Genomic DNA, 19,747 nt, shown 5'->3' on the forward strand with positions numbered 1-19,747 from the left:
ATTTGTATGTTAAATATACTGATGTACCCAGCAGTGGCTGGAAGCAAAATATGATGTGCAAACAAATGTGTAGTGGGTTTTCTATATTACTTGGCAAGTTCCATCAAGAATTTCACCAGCCAACAACCTGACCAACCATGAACTGAGTGATAATGAAGAAGATAAGGAAGAAAATGGTGACATTAAGATGACTGAGTAATGTCTTCAGATGAAGTAAAAGGAGAAAGGAAACTTTATCCTCTCTTCAAGGATTGCTGTAAGATCTTTCTCTGTCTCTCCCCCCTCTCCCTCTGCGCCTCTTCATCTGCTTTATACTATGAAATGCAGAGGTAACTTGTCACTATTTGGGTTAATTAGGAAGTAACTTCGATATTATTTATCTATTTTATCAGGTGAAGATTATAAGGATTTAGATGCCCAAGAGACAGAAGTAGCTTTTTTTTAGGGGAGGGGGAGGGGGACATGGACATGTATGCAGTACTATTTTCTTGTTACAGATGCAAAATTCCTTGCGGAGTTGATTGCCAGGCTGTTTGTGGAAAAGACACATTCACATAGTTCTATAAGGTGTTTGTAGGATATGCAACACATCCTCATAATGCACTAGTTAATTTCTCTGAATTTGAATCACTTATGTTAAATTTTATAAGAATTATTTTGTGTTGTTGAATAGAATCTGGACCTGTCTATCTACATTGGATGGATGCTTCTATCTCCATTTTGTTGTTCATTCTGTTGCTTTCTTCTTTCTTACTTTTTGTCCTCCTAACTTGTGGTTTGATGCAGATCGTTGTCTGGGTCTGTTGTTACTTCCATGGCTCAGTTAGATTTTTGTACATTGGATCTATCATTTTTGGCGCCGAATTGTTTTTTCGTCATGCTAGATAGGTGCTCCGCACGGGCCGCTTGCGCGAAGCTAGCAGCACTAGAACCATGTCACGTGCGTGTGCAAGGGGGATTGTTTTCTTTTCCGGGGAGGAATAATTGTTTTTCCATTTTCGGTGCATGCATAGTTGCTAAATATGGTAACCAGTGAGGCTCTCCGCTTAGCACTAAGTGGAGAGGGCTCTCCACGTAGTTTACCCCTCGTTCGGCCATTTCAGTTGTTTGTGGGGGCAATTCCCTCAATACCATTAAAATTTTAGCCAATTTTTTAATTGCTATTGACTCCACATGTCAGACTCAAAAAAAATCCTTTCAATGCCATTTAGTGACATTTAAGAGATTTGGCGAAAATTTTAATGACATTCAGAGAATTAACTCTTGTTTGTGTTGTGTCGTGAGCGGCTTAGGCTCAGCGCTACCAACCAGGCCCTCGTGGAGTTGAGTGTCGGCCTAGCCAAATTGGTTGATCCAGCCCACCAGCCCATAAAAATTGGCCCACAAGCCCAGCCACGCCTACACGCCGAACAAAAGGCCCACGCTCGCAACCCGCTTTGTGGCGGCCGACGCATCTCACCGTACTGACTACTGAGCGGGCTCCCAAGCTTCCCAAACCATGGCGGCGGCGAACCTGCTCTCGCGCTCCCTCCTCCCCGCCCTAAACCCTAGCCCGTCCGCCCGCCGGAACCGCGGCAGCGCCGCCGCCGCCGCCTCCTTCCCCCGGCCCCGCTGTCTCCACGGCCGCCTGTCCTCCGTGCGCGCCTCCGTCTCCACGGCCACCCCTTCCCCGCCGCCGCAGCCTGCGGCGGCGGCGGCGGCGGCGGCGGCGGCCGCGCCGAAGCACTGCTTCAGCCGCGGCGCCGACGGGTACCTGTACTGCGAGGGGGTTCGGGTGGAGGACGCGATGGCGGCGGCGGCGCGGAGCCCCTTCTACCTCTACAGCAAGCCGCAGGTCCTCCGCAACTTCGCCGCCTACCGCGAGGCACTGCAGGGGCTCCGCTCCGTCGTGGGGTACGCCGTCAAGGCCAACAACAACCTCCCCGTGCTGCGCCTCCTGCGCGAGCTCGGCTGCGGCGCCGTGCTCGTCAGTGGCAACGAGCTCCGCCTCGCGCTCCAAGCGGGTTTCGAACCGACCAGGTGCTGCTCTTGCTCCTACATTACTACTTCCTGGGATGGAATGGGTCATTGAGCAAATGCGTTTGCACTTGCATTTAATATTCTGAAGACGAACTAACTGTATTCAATCTGTATTTTGAAGATCAGGTGTATATTTAACGGAAATGGGAAGACATTGGAAGATCTCATGTTAGCTGCTGAGAGCGGGGTATTTGTAAATGTGGACAGCGAATTTGATTTGGAGAATATTGTCAGAGCTGCAAGGGCTACAGGAAAGAGAGTGCCTGTTTTGCTTAGAATAAATCCAGATGTGGATCCGCAGGTATGATACCCTCTAACACTCTCCAAAACACACAGGCATGTGTATGCACCTGTGGCCACTGAGATTATTTAGTTGATTTTTCTTGCACTATGCCCTTTGCGTTGTTTTGAGTGGGATACCTTTTGTTGGTTTAACTGTGAGTGTTGACTTTTTTTCTTTAAATAGCTTGATGATCTTGTAGACAACCACCGCCCCAGTCCTGACTAAACAACCACACTGTGTCTGTTTTAACTTTGAACAACCACCACCACAAGGCCTTCTAATCCCAAGCGATTCCGGGTAGGCTAGAGATGAAACCTAACAAGAGCCCCAAACGAGAGCAAAGAACAAACTAGTTGTTAGTAATGGTAATTATAGTAAAGGAGTTTTCATCTTAGAAAAGTTTTGGAGTTATATACCTACATAAGATATCATTCAATGATTGGGGAAGTTCAGTTTTTTTTTTATTTTTTTAATACAAAAATTGAACTTTTCTATCAACAGGTACATCCGTATGTTGCCACTGGAAATAAAACATCCAAATTCGGGATCCGCAATGAGAAATTGCAATGGTTTCTGGACTCTATCAAGTCATACTCGAATGATATGAAGTTGGTTGGTGTTCATTGTCATCTGGGGTCTACTATTACAAAGGTAATGTCTTGTTCTTTTTATATAGTATTTCTCTTAAATATTACTATAAATGTAATGTCTAGCGTTTGCTGTGTGAGCTTGATTGGAGTGGTAAACTGTACCTTTTTCTGCCATAATGGGCAAGATATTGTTTGAGATGAACAGTCACTTTGTAGAAAGCTGTTATGTTTTTTCTGTCCCAGTGAACAATGATCCTGTTACATAATGTCACCCTTTAACAATAGATGCACCCTCTTTTGGGTAGTCCCTGAGAGGCAGGGACGACAGGAGAGGGGGTGAGGACAAGGACAAGGAGTGAATATTAGAAATTGATATTTATTAAATGCCAATTATATCCATTTAGTTTTAGAAACTTAAAACTATATTTGCATGCCTGAAGTCCCTTATAGAACCTGTAACAAGGATAGATGTCTGGGCTATCACACTGCCATAACAATGCCCTAATTGATATGTGATCTCAGAACAATTCTTATTTACTTGTTCACTTCAAAACTAGAAAGTTGAATTGTCTTTCACTGCCTCCAGACCACATTTGCACCTTTCTCTGTCACTGTTTCATGTTGAACTGCCAAGTTTGTGAGTTTTGTTAATTCTGAAATATTGAAGTTGCTATTGTCTTATAGTGAAGTCCGAAATTTTCAATAATACAATGGTGGTCTGTAGCTAAATATAGCATTATTCTCCACGAAATATCATGTTTAATGTGAGGCAAGTATGGAATATGCAGCATGTGCCAGAAATTTGATGCATTGATATCAACGTAAAAAATAAGCCTGCGTTTTATTAGCAAGTTGTGTGAGGATGACCATGTGATGGCTCAATTATTTTGAAATTAATATGCATATTGACTGAATCAAGAGGTATATCTTCCATGTACTAATATGCTCATTTTAGTAAATATTGTTTCAATTATTTTGCTTAAGCAAAGTGGTCTGATACGGACTAGTGTTACCTTTTTGTCAAAAGGACCCTTAAGTGCAAGGTGGCTTGTGCCTTGAAAACTGAAGTTGCACATTATTGGTTTGAGCTGAGTAACCTTTTGAGCTTGGTGTCACTCGTGGAGAACTTTTAAGTTCTCAAACTATTTTACTCCTCTTTGTTGACATGACTGTATTCTGTCATTCTGTGTAGTATACCTGTTTCTTTCTTACATCTGAAGTGTTGTTCCTTTTTTATTAGGTTGATATATTCAGAGATGCTGCAGTTCTTATGGTAAATTTTGTTGATGAAATTCGAGCACAAGGTTTTGAGTTGGAGTACCTGAACATCGGAGGTGGTTTGGGAATAGATTACCACCACACCGATGCAGTCTTGCCTACACCTATGGATCTCATCAACACTGTAAGATCAACATCTTTAACATGTTTCTGATTCATATGTTTGCAGGCTCATATGCTTTCCTTAAAAGAGCAGCTTTCCTTTTGCAATGCGGAAAGTTAGCTTTGTTAAGGGTATTATAGTCACTATATATGTGTCAAGGGTAGTTTAGTCACTTCACATATTCTAGGGTTTGGGGTGTCTCATGTACTCTATATATATTGCCCTTTGGGCCTCTATCAATACAACAAGCCTCCATTCGTAACATGGTAACAGAGCAGGTCTCGATCTAGATCCGGTCCGCCACCCTTCGTCATCCCGTTGCGCTGCCCCCGGGAGGATCCATCCTTGCTCCCAGGGGCGGCAAATCCAAACCCCAAACCCATTTTCCCTCTTGTAGGTTGAGTCGAAGCAGCAGAGCAGAGCAGCGTACCAATTTTTTTTCCCGTCGCGGCCGATCCAGCCGTCCCTGCCCTCATCTGCCTGTCGCCGCCGGCCCGTCCTCTTCACCGCCCGTCCCCGCCGGCTCGTCCTCCGCGCGCCTCGTCCGCCGCGCCCGTCGTGCGGCCCGCGTCCGCGCCCATCGCGCGGCGCCCGTCGGCGCTGTCCCTGATCGTCCTGCTCGTCGTCGCGTCGGTCTTCTTGGCCGCAGTAGCGGCCGCCCGCCGTCGTGGCTCTCGTTGCCGCGGCCCTCCTCCTCGGCCGCCGTCCCCGCGGCCACCTCTTCCTTGGCTGCCGTTCCTGCGGCCCGACGTCGTCGATTCGCGGCCGCTCGTCATGGATCTGCCCGTCGCGGGTCCACCGGCCGCCTATCGTCGTCGCCGTCACAGCTCTCCATCCGCGGCCCGTCGCTGCCGCTGGCTGCTTGTACCCGCCGCCGCCCGTCGTCATCCGTTTGTGGCGGCCCGCCGTCCCGTCGCCGCCCCGCCTGCTCCGCTGTCCCGTTGGCGCGGCCCGTCATCGCCCCACCGGCTCCTCTCCGTCCGCGCGGTGCGGCCTCCACCCGTCAGCCCGTCGCTGGCGCCGTCGATTCGTCCGTCGCGGAGCCACTGTCCCCGCCCGTTCTGCTGGTAGTGGTAGCCGTAGCAGCAGCAGCGCCGCCGTCCTCCTCCAGTGCGTGGCCCGTCGCCACCAGTCCGTCGTCGCCATCTCTTCCGCCGCCGTCGCGGCCATCGTCCTACTCGTTCGGCAGCGGGAAGGGGGGGTGCTGCAGCTGCTGCCTGTCGTCGTGGCCTCCTTCGCCGCAGTCGCGGCGGGGTCGGCGTGGATCCGCCCGTCGTCTGCCGCCTCCTGTGCTGGGCCACGGCCTCCTCATGCCTCGTCTGCTCGTTTCCCCTGCTCCTGCGGCTGGGATTGGAGTAGCAGCCATCTGTCTGCTCGTCTTCCCCATCATCCTGCCGCCGGCCATCGCAGAGGTGGTCTGTCCGTGCCTTGGTACTCTGTGCTGCAGTAGTCCTCTGTTCTGCGGTGCTCTGTTCTGCTACTTGCACCTGCTGTTGGTGGCCCGTTCTGAAATTGATGTCGCACACGCAGCTGCTGGTGGTATTGCTTCGTTGCACTTGCATCTACTATATCAATTATTGACTTGCATCCACGCCAATCCAAGTCCAGTTTCTTTGCTTGGTAATTCTGCTGCTGCTAGGCTGCTTCTATCCATCGTCTGCTTTTGCATGCGTGCTGCTCTGCTCATCTTTTGCTTATGCCTGCTGCTATCTATCTGCTGCTTGCTTAGTATCTTAACCCTGCTATTAGCATCTTGTTATTGATCTGCTGCTGTCTCAATCATATTTTGTCACACATATATTTCTCCACTGTGTTCAATCCAAGTCCACATACACTCATTCAGTTCGTCAAAGCCGTGCATGTCCACAATTTCATTGTCAGTCAGCCAATATCTTCTTTTTATTTTATGGTTAGCTGAGTCCCGTCGATTTAGCTAATCACATCATCGTTGTTGATGCGACCTTTGCCCTCTTGGTCCCTTTCGGAGCCGTTTTGCTCCACGTCATGATCAATGGCCGTTTATTTGTCGTCATCACCTTCCTGTCTCGCCACTTGCCGTCTTGTAGTGGTGCTTTCTATCTTTGGCTGGCTTGACACATCCCACTACTTTGTCGAGTTCAAAATCTCCAAAGCAAGGTTCATGTTGAAGAGTCGATGTACTGGTTTGTGAAGACTCGGGCTATTTGCTGAAGTACGAGTTGTGAAGGCGATACCTGCTTGTGGAGGAGATTGTCTACATCGACAAGTTCAAGAGTTGCACACTTCGACGACATCTTTGATTTTCGGACTTTGGATGAATCTTGTGTCATGTAATCATAGTGTTGTGCATTGTGTTTGTCCAATGCTTAGTGTCAACTCTCCAAATGCAACGACATTGCATTCACGTCGCATTTGAGAGGGGTGTTAAGGGTATTATAGTCACTATATATGTGTCAAGGGTAGTTTAGTCACTTCACATATTCTAGGGTTTGGGGTGTCTCATGTACTCTATATATATTGCCCTTTGGGCCTCTATCAATACAACAAGCCTCCATTCGTAACAAGCTTATGTGGTCATGCTGTGATTCATTATGCTTATTCTAATTATATTTTGTTGTAGGTGCGAGAATTAGTTCTCTCTCGAGATCTTACTCTTATCATTGAACCTGGAAGATCCTTGATTGCTAATACTTGCTGCTTCGTCAATAGAGTAACTGGTGTTAAATCTAACGGTACAAAGAATTTTATTGTTGTTGATGGCAGCATGGCAGAACTCATCAGACCTAGTCTGTATGGAGCATACCAGGTTTGTTCAGATCCTATTAATGATGATGAGTGTTACTACTACTATGTTGATGGATACCGCAGTCTGAGATAATTTTGAATGTTGCTTTCTCCAATCATAGTAATTTACTTTTTATATGTTCAACTGGTGAAGGATGAGAAAGTTCAACCACACACCTATGGCACCCCAGCATCAGTTTGACATAATCTATAAGTTTAAGAGTAAGATGCACGAGTGGTCCAACTTGTCATGCAGTGTCAATGAAGTACATGAATGAACTTGGGAACTGCATATTCAGGTCCTTAAGCTTGTTAAACATGTCATCCATGTCCAAAGTACCCAAAATACCCCTTGCTTGCTGATGTGACATTGCCAATTTGGAGATTTCTTATTAACAAGTTAAATAAACTTGAAGAATTAGGAAGAGGGAGATGATATCCTTCACATGACCATTTTCCATGCTTTTATGTTGCTATATCTCATTTCTTGCCATAGATTTCTTTTATTATTGTTCTTTCCGCTGCTAATTCTCTATTTGATGGGCACTTAGTCAACTATGCGCCCTGGCACTCAGGGATTGCTACAATTTAATGAAGCACTATCATGATTTTGGGACCCACAGTATGATGGCATGTATTTGTATATAGTCGGCATGCATTTGTGTTTGGGGTGCATAGCATCTATCTGTCATTCAAGTGCATACAAAATCTAACTGCATAAATAAAAATGACATGCACAGAAGTTTCAGCGCTTGAACCTTGTTACAATCTGTTGAACCATTACTCATCTCGCAGCATATCGAACTGGTCTCTCCCCCCTCTCCTGGTGCCGAAGTAGCTACCTTTGATATTGTCGGACCAGTTTGTGAGTCTGCAGATTTCCTTGGAAAAGATAGGGAGCTTCCAACACCTGATGAGGTCTTTTTTCAACACCATTATATTCTCTCTGATTATTAGAGTTTCCTCTGTTCCCTTCTGACATATTACCCTTGTAGGGAGCTGGACTGGTTGTTCATGATGCAGGTGCCTACTGCATGAGCATGGCTTCCACCTACAACCTGAAGTTGAGACCGCCAGAGTACTGGGTACAAACTACCACCGGCATTCCCTTTTTCCTCTATCTTATGTCTTGTAGGGGTTCGTTTGCCATTATGTTTTGTTTCTTCCTAGGCCATTTAGCTGACATGTTTGTTGTTTGCTTTGCAGGTGGAAGAGGACGGTTCTATCGTAAAGATCAGACATCAAGAGAAGCTTGATGACTACATGAAGTTCTTTGATGGTCTTCCAGCTTAGACATTTATCTGCAACTGCGACAAGCACACGTTTTCTTGGGGGATAATTAGACTTTCTTGCCAAGTTTATTTTACTTGTGGTTGTAGTGGAATGTGTGACTAGATAATTAATTTGGTTTGTTTGTGTATCCTCCAGATTTTCTGTGATGTGCAAGTCTTAGGCACCAAATTTGTAATATACTGCTATTTAGAGCCAGAAGTTATTACCTGGATAAAAAGGCACAGTGAATAAGTCTGCCGCCCGAATGCATGCAAAGTCTTGGACGATGAATAGATATAAGCTTATGCTTGGCTCAATGGTTTGATCTAGGAGGTGCAAGTTGGTACCCCTAAGGGGTTAACGTGGACCATCTTTAGTTTTAATTCTTTTTTGTTTGAAAAAAACTACTTTTATTCATTAAACTGAGGAGAATTGGTTTGCCAAGCCGAAACATTTGAAACGGAGGGAGTACTATTTTTTCTTGTCACCTGTCATCTCAAGTTGATTTGGCTTGAATTTTGGGAAATGTACTGTGAATTGTGATAGTAGTGGACTGCTAGCTTTCTTTGATTTCTCAAGGCTGTTGCCTTAGCTTCGACGGTTCAACATGCTTGATGTGTGTCTGCTGCCATTCTTTCTTTCTTTCTTTTTTTTTAACTTATGTCTGCTGCCATTCTATCTTTATCCTGAGCTGTAAATTGCATGCAACTTCAGAAGCTGTCGCATTCCTTATTTCCAAACCGATAAGCGTGCTAAATTTTGCTTGAGATCAGGTTGAACTGATCTTCCACATCCGTCTGCATTCACCTGCCTAGCTGGGAGAGAATTTCCACCAGGGCAGCATGAAAGAACCCCCCATGTTCTTCAGTACATTTGTGATACTGTTTCTCATCAAACAGTAAAGCTCCCTTTGTAGTTGGAGTATTTGGTGAAGACTATTTTTGCTTAACACCGGCCGCTCTTTCCTCGGCTCTTTTTTTTTTTTTTTGAGCGGTTCTTGCCTCGGCATCTTCTTCTGGCCATTTCAGGGTTGGCCCAGCCGAATTGGGTGAGCCCAATCCCAGGACCCAGAGGCCCCCGCTCGGCGGCCCACACGCTCGCCGTCGCCGTCGCCGTCGTCGACCAGGCCGGCCCTCCGCCGCGACGAGAGATCCGTCCGCGCCACCCCGCGAGTGGGGACGCTCCATCTCCACGGGCACCGGCGAGCGGGCCGCGCCCTGCATCCCGCGCCCCACTTCCTTCTCTGATCTCTCTGCTCGCGGAGCTCGTTGCGTCGCCTTCTCCTCCTCCTGTTCCAATGGCAGTGGCGGGCGGCCCGTGCTTGCTCGCCGTGGCGCTCGCCGCCGCTTGGATCTCTGCCGCGGCCGCCGAATCGTCGCCTCAGCAGGTACGTGGGGATGGGCGGGGTGCTCCTGGAGTCCTGGTTCAGGCGGATTTACTTGCGCGCGATTTGCGACGCCTTGTTGGTTCGGATTTTGGTGTTGTGGCTCGAGTCCATGCTTAGCCTGTGGATGATTAGCAGTTAGTTAGGTTCAGTGGTGTGGCTTAAGTAATGCAGATTGAATGCTATGCTCGTTCTAGTTAGTTATGTATGTGGTTCTATGAATTTTTTACTCCATTTTGTTTTTTGTTCTGAATTCTTTAGGCCTGTGTGGGCGAGTTTTAATTATTGTACTGCACAGGCAGGTAGAAGCCAGAAATCCATCAATTGTGTGCCCTGCTCTAGGAATTACATCGGCGATGCATATCTCTACACCTTCACCGACCAGCTTGCTCCCCATCGTGGCTTAGCTGAAATGTCTGACTCTGGTGAATTGTGCAAAGGGCTTACTGATGCTGTTGAAGTGCCTACACTCTCAGAACTGCACCGGCAACTGGTTGGTGAAGGTTCTCACCGTCGTCTAGTCTATTCTGTGAAATTTGGTGCCTGTCAAGATGCCATGGTTAATTTTCTTGATGGCTATGATGCCCATCTGGTGATAATTGAGAAGCTCCCGAATGGGGTGTTTGCTGACCCATTTGAGCTACAGCATTTTGTTGAACGCAAAGGTGAATTCTAACTCTGAGGAAGACTGCAACTGCATTTTTATTTGCATTCTGATAAGTTTTTCTTTAATCTTGCAGTTTTCCTTGACGTTGCTGTTTTCGGAGACACCAACCTTGAACTACCCTCAGCTCTATCCAACCGGTCAACTGTTGAGATTCATTTTGATCTCAAGCCAAGCACTTTAACAAACTGTAACATTGTAATAGACCTGCCTCTCCATGCTAGATACCTGGTAAGGTCCTATAGACTACCATTGGCAAACACTACTAATTTGAATTATTTGGCTCCTGCTACCTGTCATAGAGAACATCACTTGTTGCATTTTTGCTTGTAACCTACTAGCTATGGATAAGCTGTTATACTGAAAATTCTGTCTGCAAATCCAGCATCCAGGTTTTGCCTTATCAAATGAGAAATTGATGTGTATGAATGTTTTATAATATTCAACAACTTGGCGGTACTTAGTGGTACATGATTTCCATGATGGACATTAAATAGTGCATGCTGATAAATAAAAGCCTCCTATGTTGGGGCACATTGGTACACATAATAATAGTGGCATAATAATAGTGGATATATGCTTCCCTTCCTTTGACATGTTCTAGAACATGGGCCTAATAGATAGAGATAAACTGTCCTGCCACTTTAATAATTTCTGGTTAATTTTGCTTAAGCGTACAAATATTATCTGTCTATGGATTTATGCTACTTTTTTTTTTGAAAGGCGGATTTATGCAACTGTTATGGACCATCCCTCGTGCATGCTGCCTTAAAAATTTCCAAGAAATTTCAAGGAAAAAAATATATTTTTGGCTCTACTTAGAATTCTGATGGACTAGGTTCTGGAAAAAATAACTTCAGCTTTGTAGCCAGCCGGGAGACAGGAAATCAGAACTGGATGATTTGTACGAGTAACAAACTAAAAATAACTACTGTCATATAGTTGTGGTTTACATGTTCTGTGATGCTGCAAACATGCCTGATATGCACATGGTGTTCTGAAATTTAAAATACATTTCCTTCTTTATCTTGTTCAACTCCTCACAGGCGTATTTAGCACAATCAGTTGTCACTGAAGAAACTTTTGGTTGACTACTCACTTTGATGTTCAATTGCAGCCTCTTGATGCCAGTGGGCATGCAACGGTTGAGTTTGGCAGCCCAGATTTGCTCCTGCGCTACAGAAAAAAGGAAATCCGTTCTGGTTCCTGTTTGTGGGTGCTTAAGGATCTCGAAGCCGCACCCGTGGACAAAGCTGCGTGGCGGATACCCTGTGGAGATGAAGCCCATATAGGATTTGTTTCTATCGTTACCTTTCTCTCGGCTCTTGTTTGTTCCATGTCCGTTGTTCTAGCCGCTCTAGTTTTTTGATGTATTCGGCTCCAGGCAAAACTGGAATGAAGTAAAGAATGATGTTGGGAACCTTATATTCTTGTCGATCAAGCGATCTGCAGGGGAGCAAAAAATGCCGCAAATAAATGGTGTATAAATTTACACCCGCAGACGCTCCTCAATCAGATGGAGCTGTATGTAGTTGCAAAACAAAAATTAGAGAAAACAAAAGTAGAGATAGTGTATAGGAATTTACCTCAAACAGAGCAATGGACTCTGGTGCAGCACAGACAAGCACCAAAAGGGCTAGAGAAATCTGATTGAGGATGCTTTCGTTGTTTTGGTTGTTAATTGTCTCGAGCGGATGCTTTGCCGCCTTGATTTGTTGGCTGAGTGAATGCTTTGCCACTTGAGTTTTATGCATCCTTGATGATGGTGTATCTTTTAGCAGGTTCAGTTGCTTGGTCTTGTCTAGGTTTGGGGGTGGGTGTTCCCTCCTTTGTTGTTCTTGCTGTTCTTATTTTGGTGTTGGGGTCATCTGCCACTTGTTTGGTGGTGCGTTGTAATCGACTTAATAGCCTCTGCCTATTAAGGTTTGTATCGGTCGTACTGCTTTTCTTTTAATGAAATACGTGCTCAGGCACGTTCGCGAAAAAAAATATTTCACCTGCTAATTTACAACCAAGCTATAAAGCCAAATATCATAAAGAAATAAGCAATTCTAGTATTGTTCTCCGTACATGTGGAAAACGTAATACCAGTTGGATAATGGATTGATTTACCATGGCTAATTATCACTAGATTTGTTTTGGATACTCTGGTTTGGACTTTTTAACTGCTGCATGAAGAACTACTAAATAACGGGCCACGTACTATATCTACTTTAACCATGCACCCACATAGTTGTCAGTTACCACTTACCAATAAAAGCTACTTCAGAGAGACTCCACGCTTAAGAAGGAATAATACTATACTCCTTTCGTTCCAAATTGTAGGTCTTTTAGCAAATCTAGCTGCATAATTTTTGTTATATATCTAGACACAATGATTATCTAGGTTGCTCATGAGGTCGAAAGGTCTACTGAGGAAACTAACATTTTTGTGGCCCAAGGCAAATCCCAGAGCATCTAAATCTACTATTTTCATTATCATTTGCGCAAATTATTAGTTATTTATTTATTTATGCATTAAGTCTAGGAGTTGATTAAAAACTTACTTTTATGCACAATCCAACTTGTTTGTTAGGACATCTTTACCACTTGTTTAAAAATAATTAGTAATGTCCTATGCTTAGCCATGCTTAGATATGCAATACATCTGTGTAACTTTGGTTACTCGACAATCTATGGTTATAATGTTTACATACCTAGATCACGGAAATAGCCTGATTTGGAAATGTATACAGAAGCTTGGATGGAATCAAAAGGTGATCTTAGTTTCTGTAGTTCTGTCCACTGTAAATAAATGGTTAATGCCCGTTCATTGTTTTGACTGCTGATCAAGTGAGTTGACCTGGTTGCTTACTGGGATTGGGAAGCAGCAAGCCCAATAGGTTAGTTGGCTTTTTGATTGAAAATGTTCTTACCCGTGCTTAGTGTGTGGGAGAAAGGCGGGGGCGTAGCTTGAAACACACATGGTGATCTGGCTAGACGTGAGATCCCATGTGGGGGTGCGTTCGGGTTTGGGTAATTACGTTTTCAGTCTTTGGGTATAACAAATCAAAAGTTCGTTCGTACAGTCCAACCAACTGTGCGTAACTGGTGGTTAGGTATCTCCTGGAGGATGTAAATAATCGGTTTGTATCGCAATTTTCAGTTATGAATGCGCTTGATCATTGTTAAGCATCGCAGTGGAAACAAGTTGAATATGAAGTTTTTCCTTGATCTAATAATGTTGTATGATATTTTATACCACTTGATTGAGCAAAAAAAAATTATTCACTTATACTCATTAGGAAAGAACTAACCTATTTTTAAATAATAAAAAAATAAGGGTTCTACTTTAGTAAGCTTTTCACAAAATGTTGAGTATGCCGGTCTACTCAAAAGCTATGCATATTCCTTGAAGCCTTAATTATTTTATACTAGTTAGTCGGGTCAATCTTTCTCAGTACATTTGTACTCAGGGATCCTTTTTACCTGTTTTCAAAAGCGCGCAACAGTCTACCGAAGAAGAGATCCCGAAGAACTAGAACATTTATGGGTCTCCAGTGTTATTTTGTTTGGCCTTAGATGATTAATTACTTTATATAACAATATTGTCCCTGGCTTGTTTTAGTTTGAAACTCTTTAGAATGGTTTGATGCACTTAAGTTTGTTTCAACCTATGGTTACCTCTGAGTTATTGTAAAAAGGTAATGTTTGTTGATGATTTCCCATTGTGGAAGCGATCCTGATCTATGGCTGAGATAAAAGTTGTGAGTGGATGATTCGAGTTGCATTGGGGACACTTGAGGAAGTGCCGGATTTATATTTTCTTAAGTGCGTTTGTGGCTAATGACTGCTTTGGCAGTGATTAGGCGCACTTAAGCCCATTTAAATTGGACGGTTTCCCATAGATTTCCACTATATCACGTACGTGTGCAAAGAACACAACTATAAGATCGAGCTGACAGTGAAGTTCTTTCTCCTCGGGTTGTTGTGGGTGTTTAGTGTGTGAAGGAGTAATAGGCTAATAGCCAAAAAAAAAGCTTCCCTCGACAATCACTTTTCTAAAGCCATTTAAAATGTTGAGCAGCTATGATGCATCCTACTATAATTGCATTGTAAGCCTTGTTGCAAGTAAACTCCTTGGGGAGCCTCAGATGTAGCTCCATCGATCTCAGTAACATTTTTGGGTCTCTGGACAAAGAAGAAGAGTTTAGGGGAGGTGACCTTAAGGAACCATGCAGAATTCCAAATATCCTATCAAAATTGAGCAGTTGGACCATGAACCATCGAACAGAAAGCAATACACCTGAAATACCTGTCAAAGGTCAGCTCATCCTTGATCCTTCCACCTCATCCCTACGGCGGTCAACCAGTCGGCTCGGCTCGTGGCAGCTCGTTAATTAAGATACCGAGCTAAGCTAGCTCGGCTCGGCTCGATAAGGACACGAGCAAAAACTTCAGCTCGGCTAAGGTAGCAGCAGGGTGGTGCCTGCGTACCGCCTGTTGATGCCTTGCTCGATTGAAAAAAGAGGAGCTGAGAAGGAAGATAAAGGACTGGTGCTGATTTGATCGAGTGAAGAAGAAATTATAAAACAAACAGCGGATCGCTTGCATCTATCTCCAAATCCTGCCTGCTAGTATCTATCGATCTCGTATTGGAGAGAGAGAGAGAGAGAGAGAGAGAGAGAGAGAGAGAGGCGGCCGAGCAAGCAGCTATATTTCAAACCATTGGCATGAATACATTAATTATTTGGATTGATACCAGCTAGGTGAACATGACCTCCATTATTTGGATTTGTATGCGGCTGAGAGTTCATTAGTCAACCTTTCATTGCCAAATGGAGGGATGGCTGCGGTGGGCACTTGGGGTTACAACTTACAAGTGGGGCATACGCTTCTGCACTGCTCCATCGTTTTATAACAATCTGGTTCCGGCTTTTGATTCATACAGCAATAGCATACCCTAAAACCACGACACAACTTCGTGATGCAAAATATGAGTGTGATCTTGTTACCATGTGGTGTTGTGGAGTCAACCGTTGTAGCATTATTATTACTAGTATTAGTATGGCTACTTGTAGGAAAGGTAGGATGCGTATAATGTGGTCAATTGTATTGCAATGAGCCATTTGGGCGGTATATATAGGAGTACAAGGCTTGGAGGGCAAGGCACCTCCCCTAGAGATAAGGAAGGCTATCACGGGATTACATCAATCCTAAACTACCATATATGGAGTTGCCTAATATACTCTAACATCCCTCCGCAGTCGTAGCGGTAGCAACACGAACGGTCAGACTGGAGAACAATGGAGACATATCCCCCTGCAGTCGGAACGCCGGTGCGAAAGCTTTGACTAGAGACTCATGCAGATGATAGCCCTTTAGTGCCGTAGTAGCCGAGGTCGAGGTGGACGTGGTCGAAGCCGTGGAGGGGGCGCGGGTCGAAGCGTCGTCGAGTTGCTCGAGTGCGCAAACTCAGCAGCTTCTTGCCGAAGACAGCAGCAGGACAGTGCGGCGGATGACGATGGTAGACGACGCGGTTTGCGACTTAGGTCACGCTCAGGACAGGGGTGGTGACGGCGCAGGTTGCAGCAAGTGTCGCGCTCAGATCAGGGGTGGCGACGACGTCTTCCTTCAGGAACATCGGCGGCGATGTCCGCGCGAGAACGGCTGGAAGCGCGGAGGCGGATCGAGCGCCTGCTTGACGAAGACCGGCAGCGAGTGGCGCCACCGCCTGAAAAGGCGGTGACACCGGTAGGGTGGCTTGATCACGAACGTCGTCGCTGCAGCCTAGAGGGCGTAGCAACAACCTCGTCCTTCGGGAGGGTCGACGATGGATCGAAGACGAACGGCAGGGCGACGCAAACCGATCTTAGATCAAAAAAAAGGGAAAATCAGCAGCAGCATCAAGACGAACCTGCGGGTACAATCTCGGGTGCACCAAGTAATGCCCCCCTCAAACCTTATCCTCATCCGCCTGTTGGCCAGAGGACAAAGGAAGGGGCAAAAACAGAGGGGGCGAAACCCGAGCGGCCTCTGCTCCAGCTGCAGAGTGGACCGGCGGGCCCCGGGCTGCCCTAGCTGCTGCATCCTCGCGCACAAGGCGGTGGCGGAAGCAGCGCTGAGGATGAAGGGGACGCAGGCTTGACTGCGCGGAGGAGAGAGAGCTGGCGATGGAAGGCGGGAGAGGCAAAGCCCCTGGGCGCTGCGGCCCGGCGGCGACGTCGATCGGCGGTGCGGTGGCCCGCCGGCCCCGATGGCGCAGTGGCCTGGCGTCCCCGCGGTGGTCCTCCGCAGCCACGCACTCGCGCTCATGGCAGCGGTGTGGCGGCGCTGGTTGGAGTCGGGGCGCCTGGCCTGATGCGCGGGAGGGGCGGGCGGATCCGGATGCGGAGCCGAGAGGGAGGACGACGCGGAGGCATGCAGGCCCAGTGGCGCCCCCATGGCGATGTGGTACCCGACGGGGACGTCGAGCGGCGCCGCCATGGGGCGGCCAGGGAAGAGGTAGGTCTTTCTATTGTGCTTGATGACGACGGCGGCGCGGATCAGAGGGATCCGCGGCGCATCCTAGGAGGGCGCTTGTGACACCCTGGCCCAGGGCTTAATAGAATTAATAGGATACTCATACCAACAAGTTGCAACTTCTTTTCCGGAAGCCGGTCTCCAAAGAACTCCGAGGTTAAGCGTGCTTGGCTCGGAGAAATTTGGGGATGGGTGACCGACCGGGAAGTTCTTCCCGGGTGCGCACGAGTGAGGATAAAGTGTGCAGAAAAGACTGGTGTTGGTCTGTGAGAACAGTCTATGTCCTAGAAAGCAGCCAGATGTAAGCGGGCCCGGCCTCGGGGAGGCGGGACGTTACAGCGCTGCCCCCGGCGGAGATCAATCTCGATCTCCCCGGGGGCGCGCGGGTGCAACGGAAGTGGCGGTGCGGCTAGGGTTAGGATCTCGTAACCTAGGGCTAGGCCTGGAGGTCGATGTCGTCTTCGCCATGGTGGAAGGCGTCGGCGTCATCTTCCTTGGAGGGCGCGGCCGCGGCACGTTCGGCAGCAGCGCGCTCCTGCGCGGCACGGAGACGAGCGGCGGCGGCGTCGAGATCGGCCTGAACGGAGGCGGCCTCCCGCTCAGCTTCCTCGGCACGGGCCAGAGTAGCAGCTTGGGCTGCCTCGGCTGTGCGTGCTTCCTCGTCGCGTGCAGCGTCAGCGTCAGCAGCCGGTTTGGCGGCGTCATCGTCGCCAGAAGTCATAGCGCTAGGCCGGGCGGGCGCGCAAAGTGCAGCGCCGGCAGGCAGCGCAGAGGCGCGCTAGGAGCAGCGCCAGTGAGGTGGGGCGCGCGTACAGTGGCGCCAGCAGCGGAATGAGAAAGCCAGAGGTCTCGAGTTCGAATCCTGGCTGGCACAATTTAATAAATAAATTACTACCCACTCTAATATTCCACGTTTGCGGCCTGGGGGAGCCTGCACGTGAGAGGGAGTGTTGGAGTATAAGTGAATTGCCCATCTTTCCCCATCAGCTTAGATTTTTGGGTTGAACTGGTCGGTGCATGCAACTCAAGTTGGTATCAAAGCCAGGTCCCGGGTTCGAAACCCACCGGCCACGCATTTCTTCCGCTGCGCGATTTCCCCTGCGAGGTTCGCTGAGACCAGCAGCCAGCAGCCACAGGCGCGGCGCGGCTCGCTTGCCGTAGGGGGAATGTTGGTCCAGCGATAAAGCCCCCCCCTCTCCCGCACTCTAACACCTTGGTTTTAGGGTCAGAGTGGCTAGAGGGGGTGGTCTAAATCTACTATGTAGGTAGGTCCTTTTGCTTCCTACCTCGAGTAGCTGACGGCGACTTGCTGCAATAACCTTTTTTTTGTCTTAATCAGAAACACAATACATGCATGTATGTATCAATCATGAATTTAATGACAAGAAAAAAGATGGTATTACACTTACACTGTGCATTTGATGCAAAGAAGATGACAAACAAGAATATGGCCATTACATACACCAGCCTGTTGCAGCACCTGCTCCCCATATTGGATCACTATGGACAACTAAGATAAGATGTATGAGGGTTATATAGTAGGATAAATTGAATAAAAAACAGTGGCTTTGTGTTTTACAGCTTTATAGAGCAAGAGTTGGATATATATATATAGGCAGAAAAAAAGGATGCCAGCCGTCCTTATTAAATTTCTTTAGCTGTAAATGTGTAGATACGCACTGCTGAAATGTGTCAGATAATCTGCCTTACTTAATTTCCATAAATTCCAAATCATGTGAGATCCCGTAGTAAGATCTACAATATAATTGTGATTTCCTTAGCTCACTTTATAAATGAGGACTTTGTATGAGAGAAGGGGTACGCATGGCATTTTAGGAAACAAAATCTGCTGACAATATTTTGTGGGCCGACGGTAGCTAACCGTAACAAAGGTAACCACGTGGAGAAAACATTAAACAAATGGCAAATAATAAAAGGTTTTCTATATGACCAATAAAGTACCATATTATTTTCGATGGAAAATAAGAAATTTATCTCTAGATTGTAAGGGGACTCACTTCTTGTTCCTCTACCTCTATCTTTTTTTTTCTTCTTCTTCCTCGCTTCCTACTCCTTTATGTGAACCTATCCTGTGTCATGCCTTTGGTATACATGTGTAGCACATTGAGAAACAAACCAACAATTGAGGACATATCTTGAGCAAAATAGGCGTATCACATGTTTAATGATACTTTAATATTATAAAAAATTGGCACCAATACATTATTTTGATTGATAACATACTATTTTAACATGGGCGGCCTCTTATTTGTACATGTGTGCCACTCAAATTTGTAATTCTTTAAAATTTGACATTTTTAGTATGTAATAAACTGATTTATTTTCTTTATTTAACTAGATAGAAATAATCTTTTTTAGTGTAAACTAGCTGGAAATAATTAAAAAGAATCTGATTTAAGATTTAAATAAAATCAACCCATGAGTATGTGTTGCATTTGAAGTGTTAACTATCCAAATAACAACCTCTTTCAGACTTTAAAATATTCAATTTCAATTTGGATAAAAACCCAAACTACCAAAAATGTGCCAAATAAATAACAAACCTATTCCTAATTACTAAATGAGCCTGGGCCGAATTCTTCTAAGCCCAGCCCACTAACTGCTGAAATGTGTCAAACAATCTCCCTTACTTAATTTCCATAAATTCCAAATCATGTTAGATCCCGTAGTAAGATCGACAATATAATTGTGATTTCCTTAGCTGACTTTATAAATGAGGACTTTGAGGTGTATAGAGTTGCAAAACAAAAGGCGGAGAAAACAAAAGTAGAGATGGTGTATAGGAATTTACCTCAAACAGAGCAATGGAACCTGGTGCAGCACAGAGGAGCACCAAAAGGGCCTAGAGAAGTCTGGCGTGCGAATCACC

General features: G+C 46.1%; 2 protein-coding genes across 2 annotated transcripts; both read left to right on the forward strand.

Moving 5' to 3' along the window:
• The first annotated feature begins 786 nt into the window (after positions 1-786).
• LOC120666810 (probable diaminopimelate decarboxylase, chloroplastic) lies at positions 787-8,625 on the forward strand. Its single transcript, XM_039946757.1, has 8 exons — positions 787-2,019; positions 2,146-2,320; positions 2,804-2,953; positions 4,133-4,294; positions 6,873-7,058; positions 7,832-7,954; positions 8,032-8,121; positions 8,243-8,625. Exons 1-8 carry the CDS (start codon positions 1,499-1,501, stop codon positions 8,327-8,329), a joined length of 1,494 nt encoding a protein of 497 aa, XP_039802691.1. The 5' UTR covers positions 787-1,498; the 3' UTR covers positions 8,330-8,625.
• Positions 8,626-9,328: 703 nt separating this feature from the next.
• On the forward strand, positions 9,329-11,852 carry LOC120666812 (phosphatidylinositol-glycan biosynthesis class X protein-like). The gene is made up of 4 exons (XM_039946759.1): positions 9,329-9,695; positions 9,991-10,357; positions 10,433-10,587; positions 11,474-11,852. Exons 1-4 carry the CDS (start codon positions 9,606-9,608, stop codon positions 11,723-11,725), a joined length of 864 nt encoding a protein of 287 aa, XP_039802693.1. The 5' UTR covers positions 9,329-9,605; the 3' UTR covers positions 11,726-11,852.
• Positions 11,853-19,747: the final 7,895 nt, after the last annotated feature.

Source organism: Panicum virgatum, chromosome 3N (genome assembly GCF_016808335.1).
Source record: "Panicum virgatum strain AP13 chromosome 3N, P.virgatum_v5, whole genome shotgun sequence".
Classification (NCBI taxonomy): Eukaryota; Viridiplantae; Streptophyta; class Magnoliopsida; order Poales; family Poaceae; genus Panicum; species Panicum virgatum.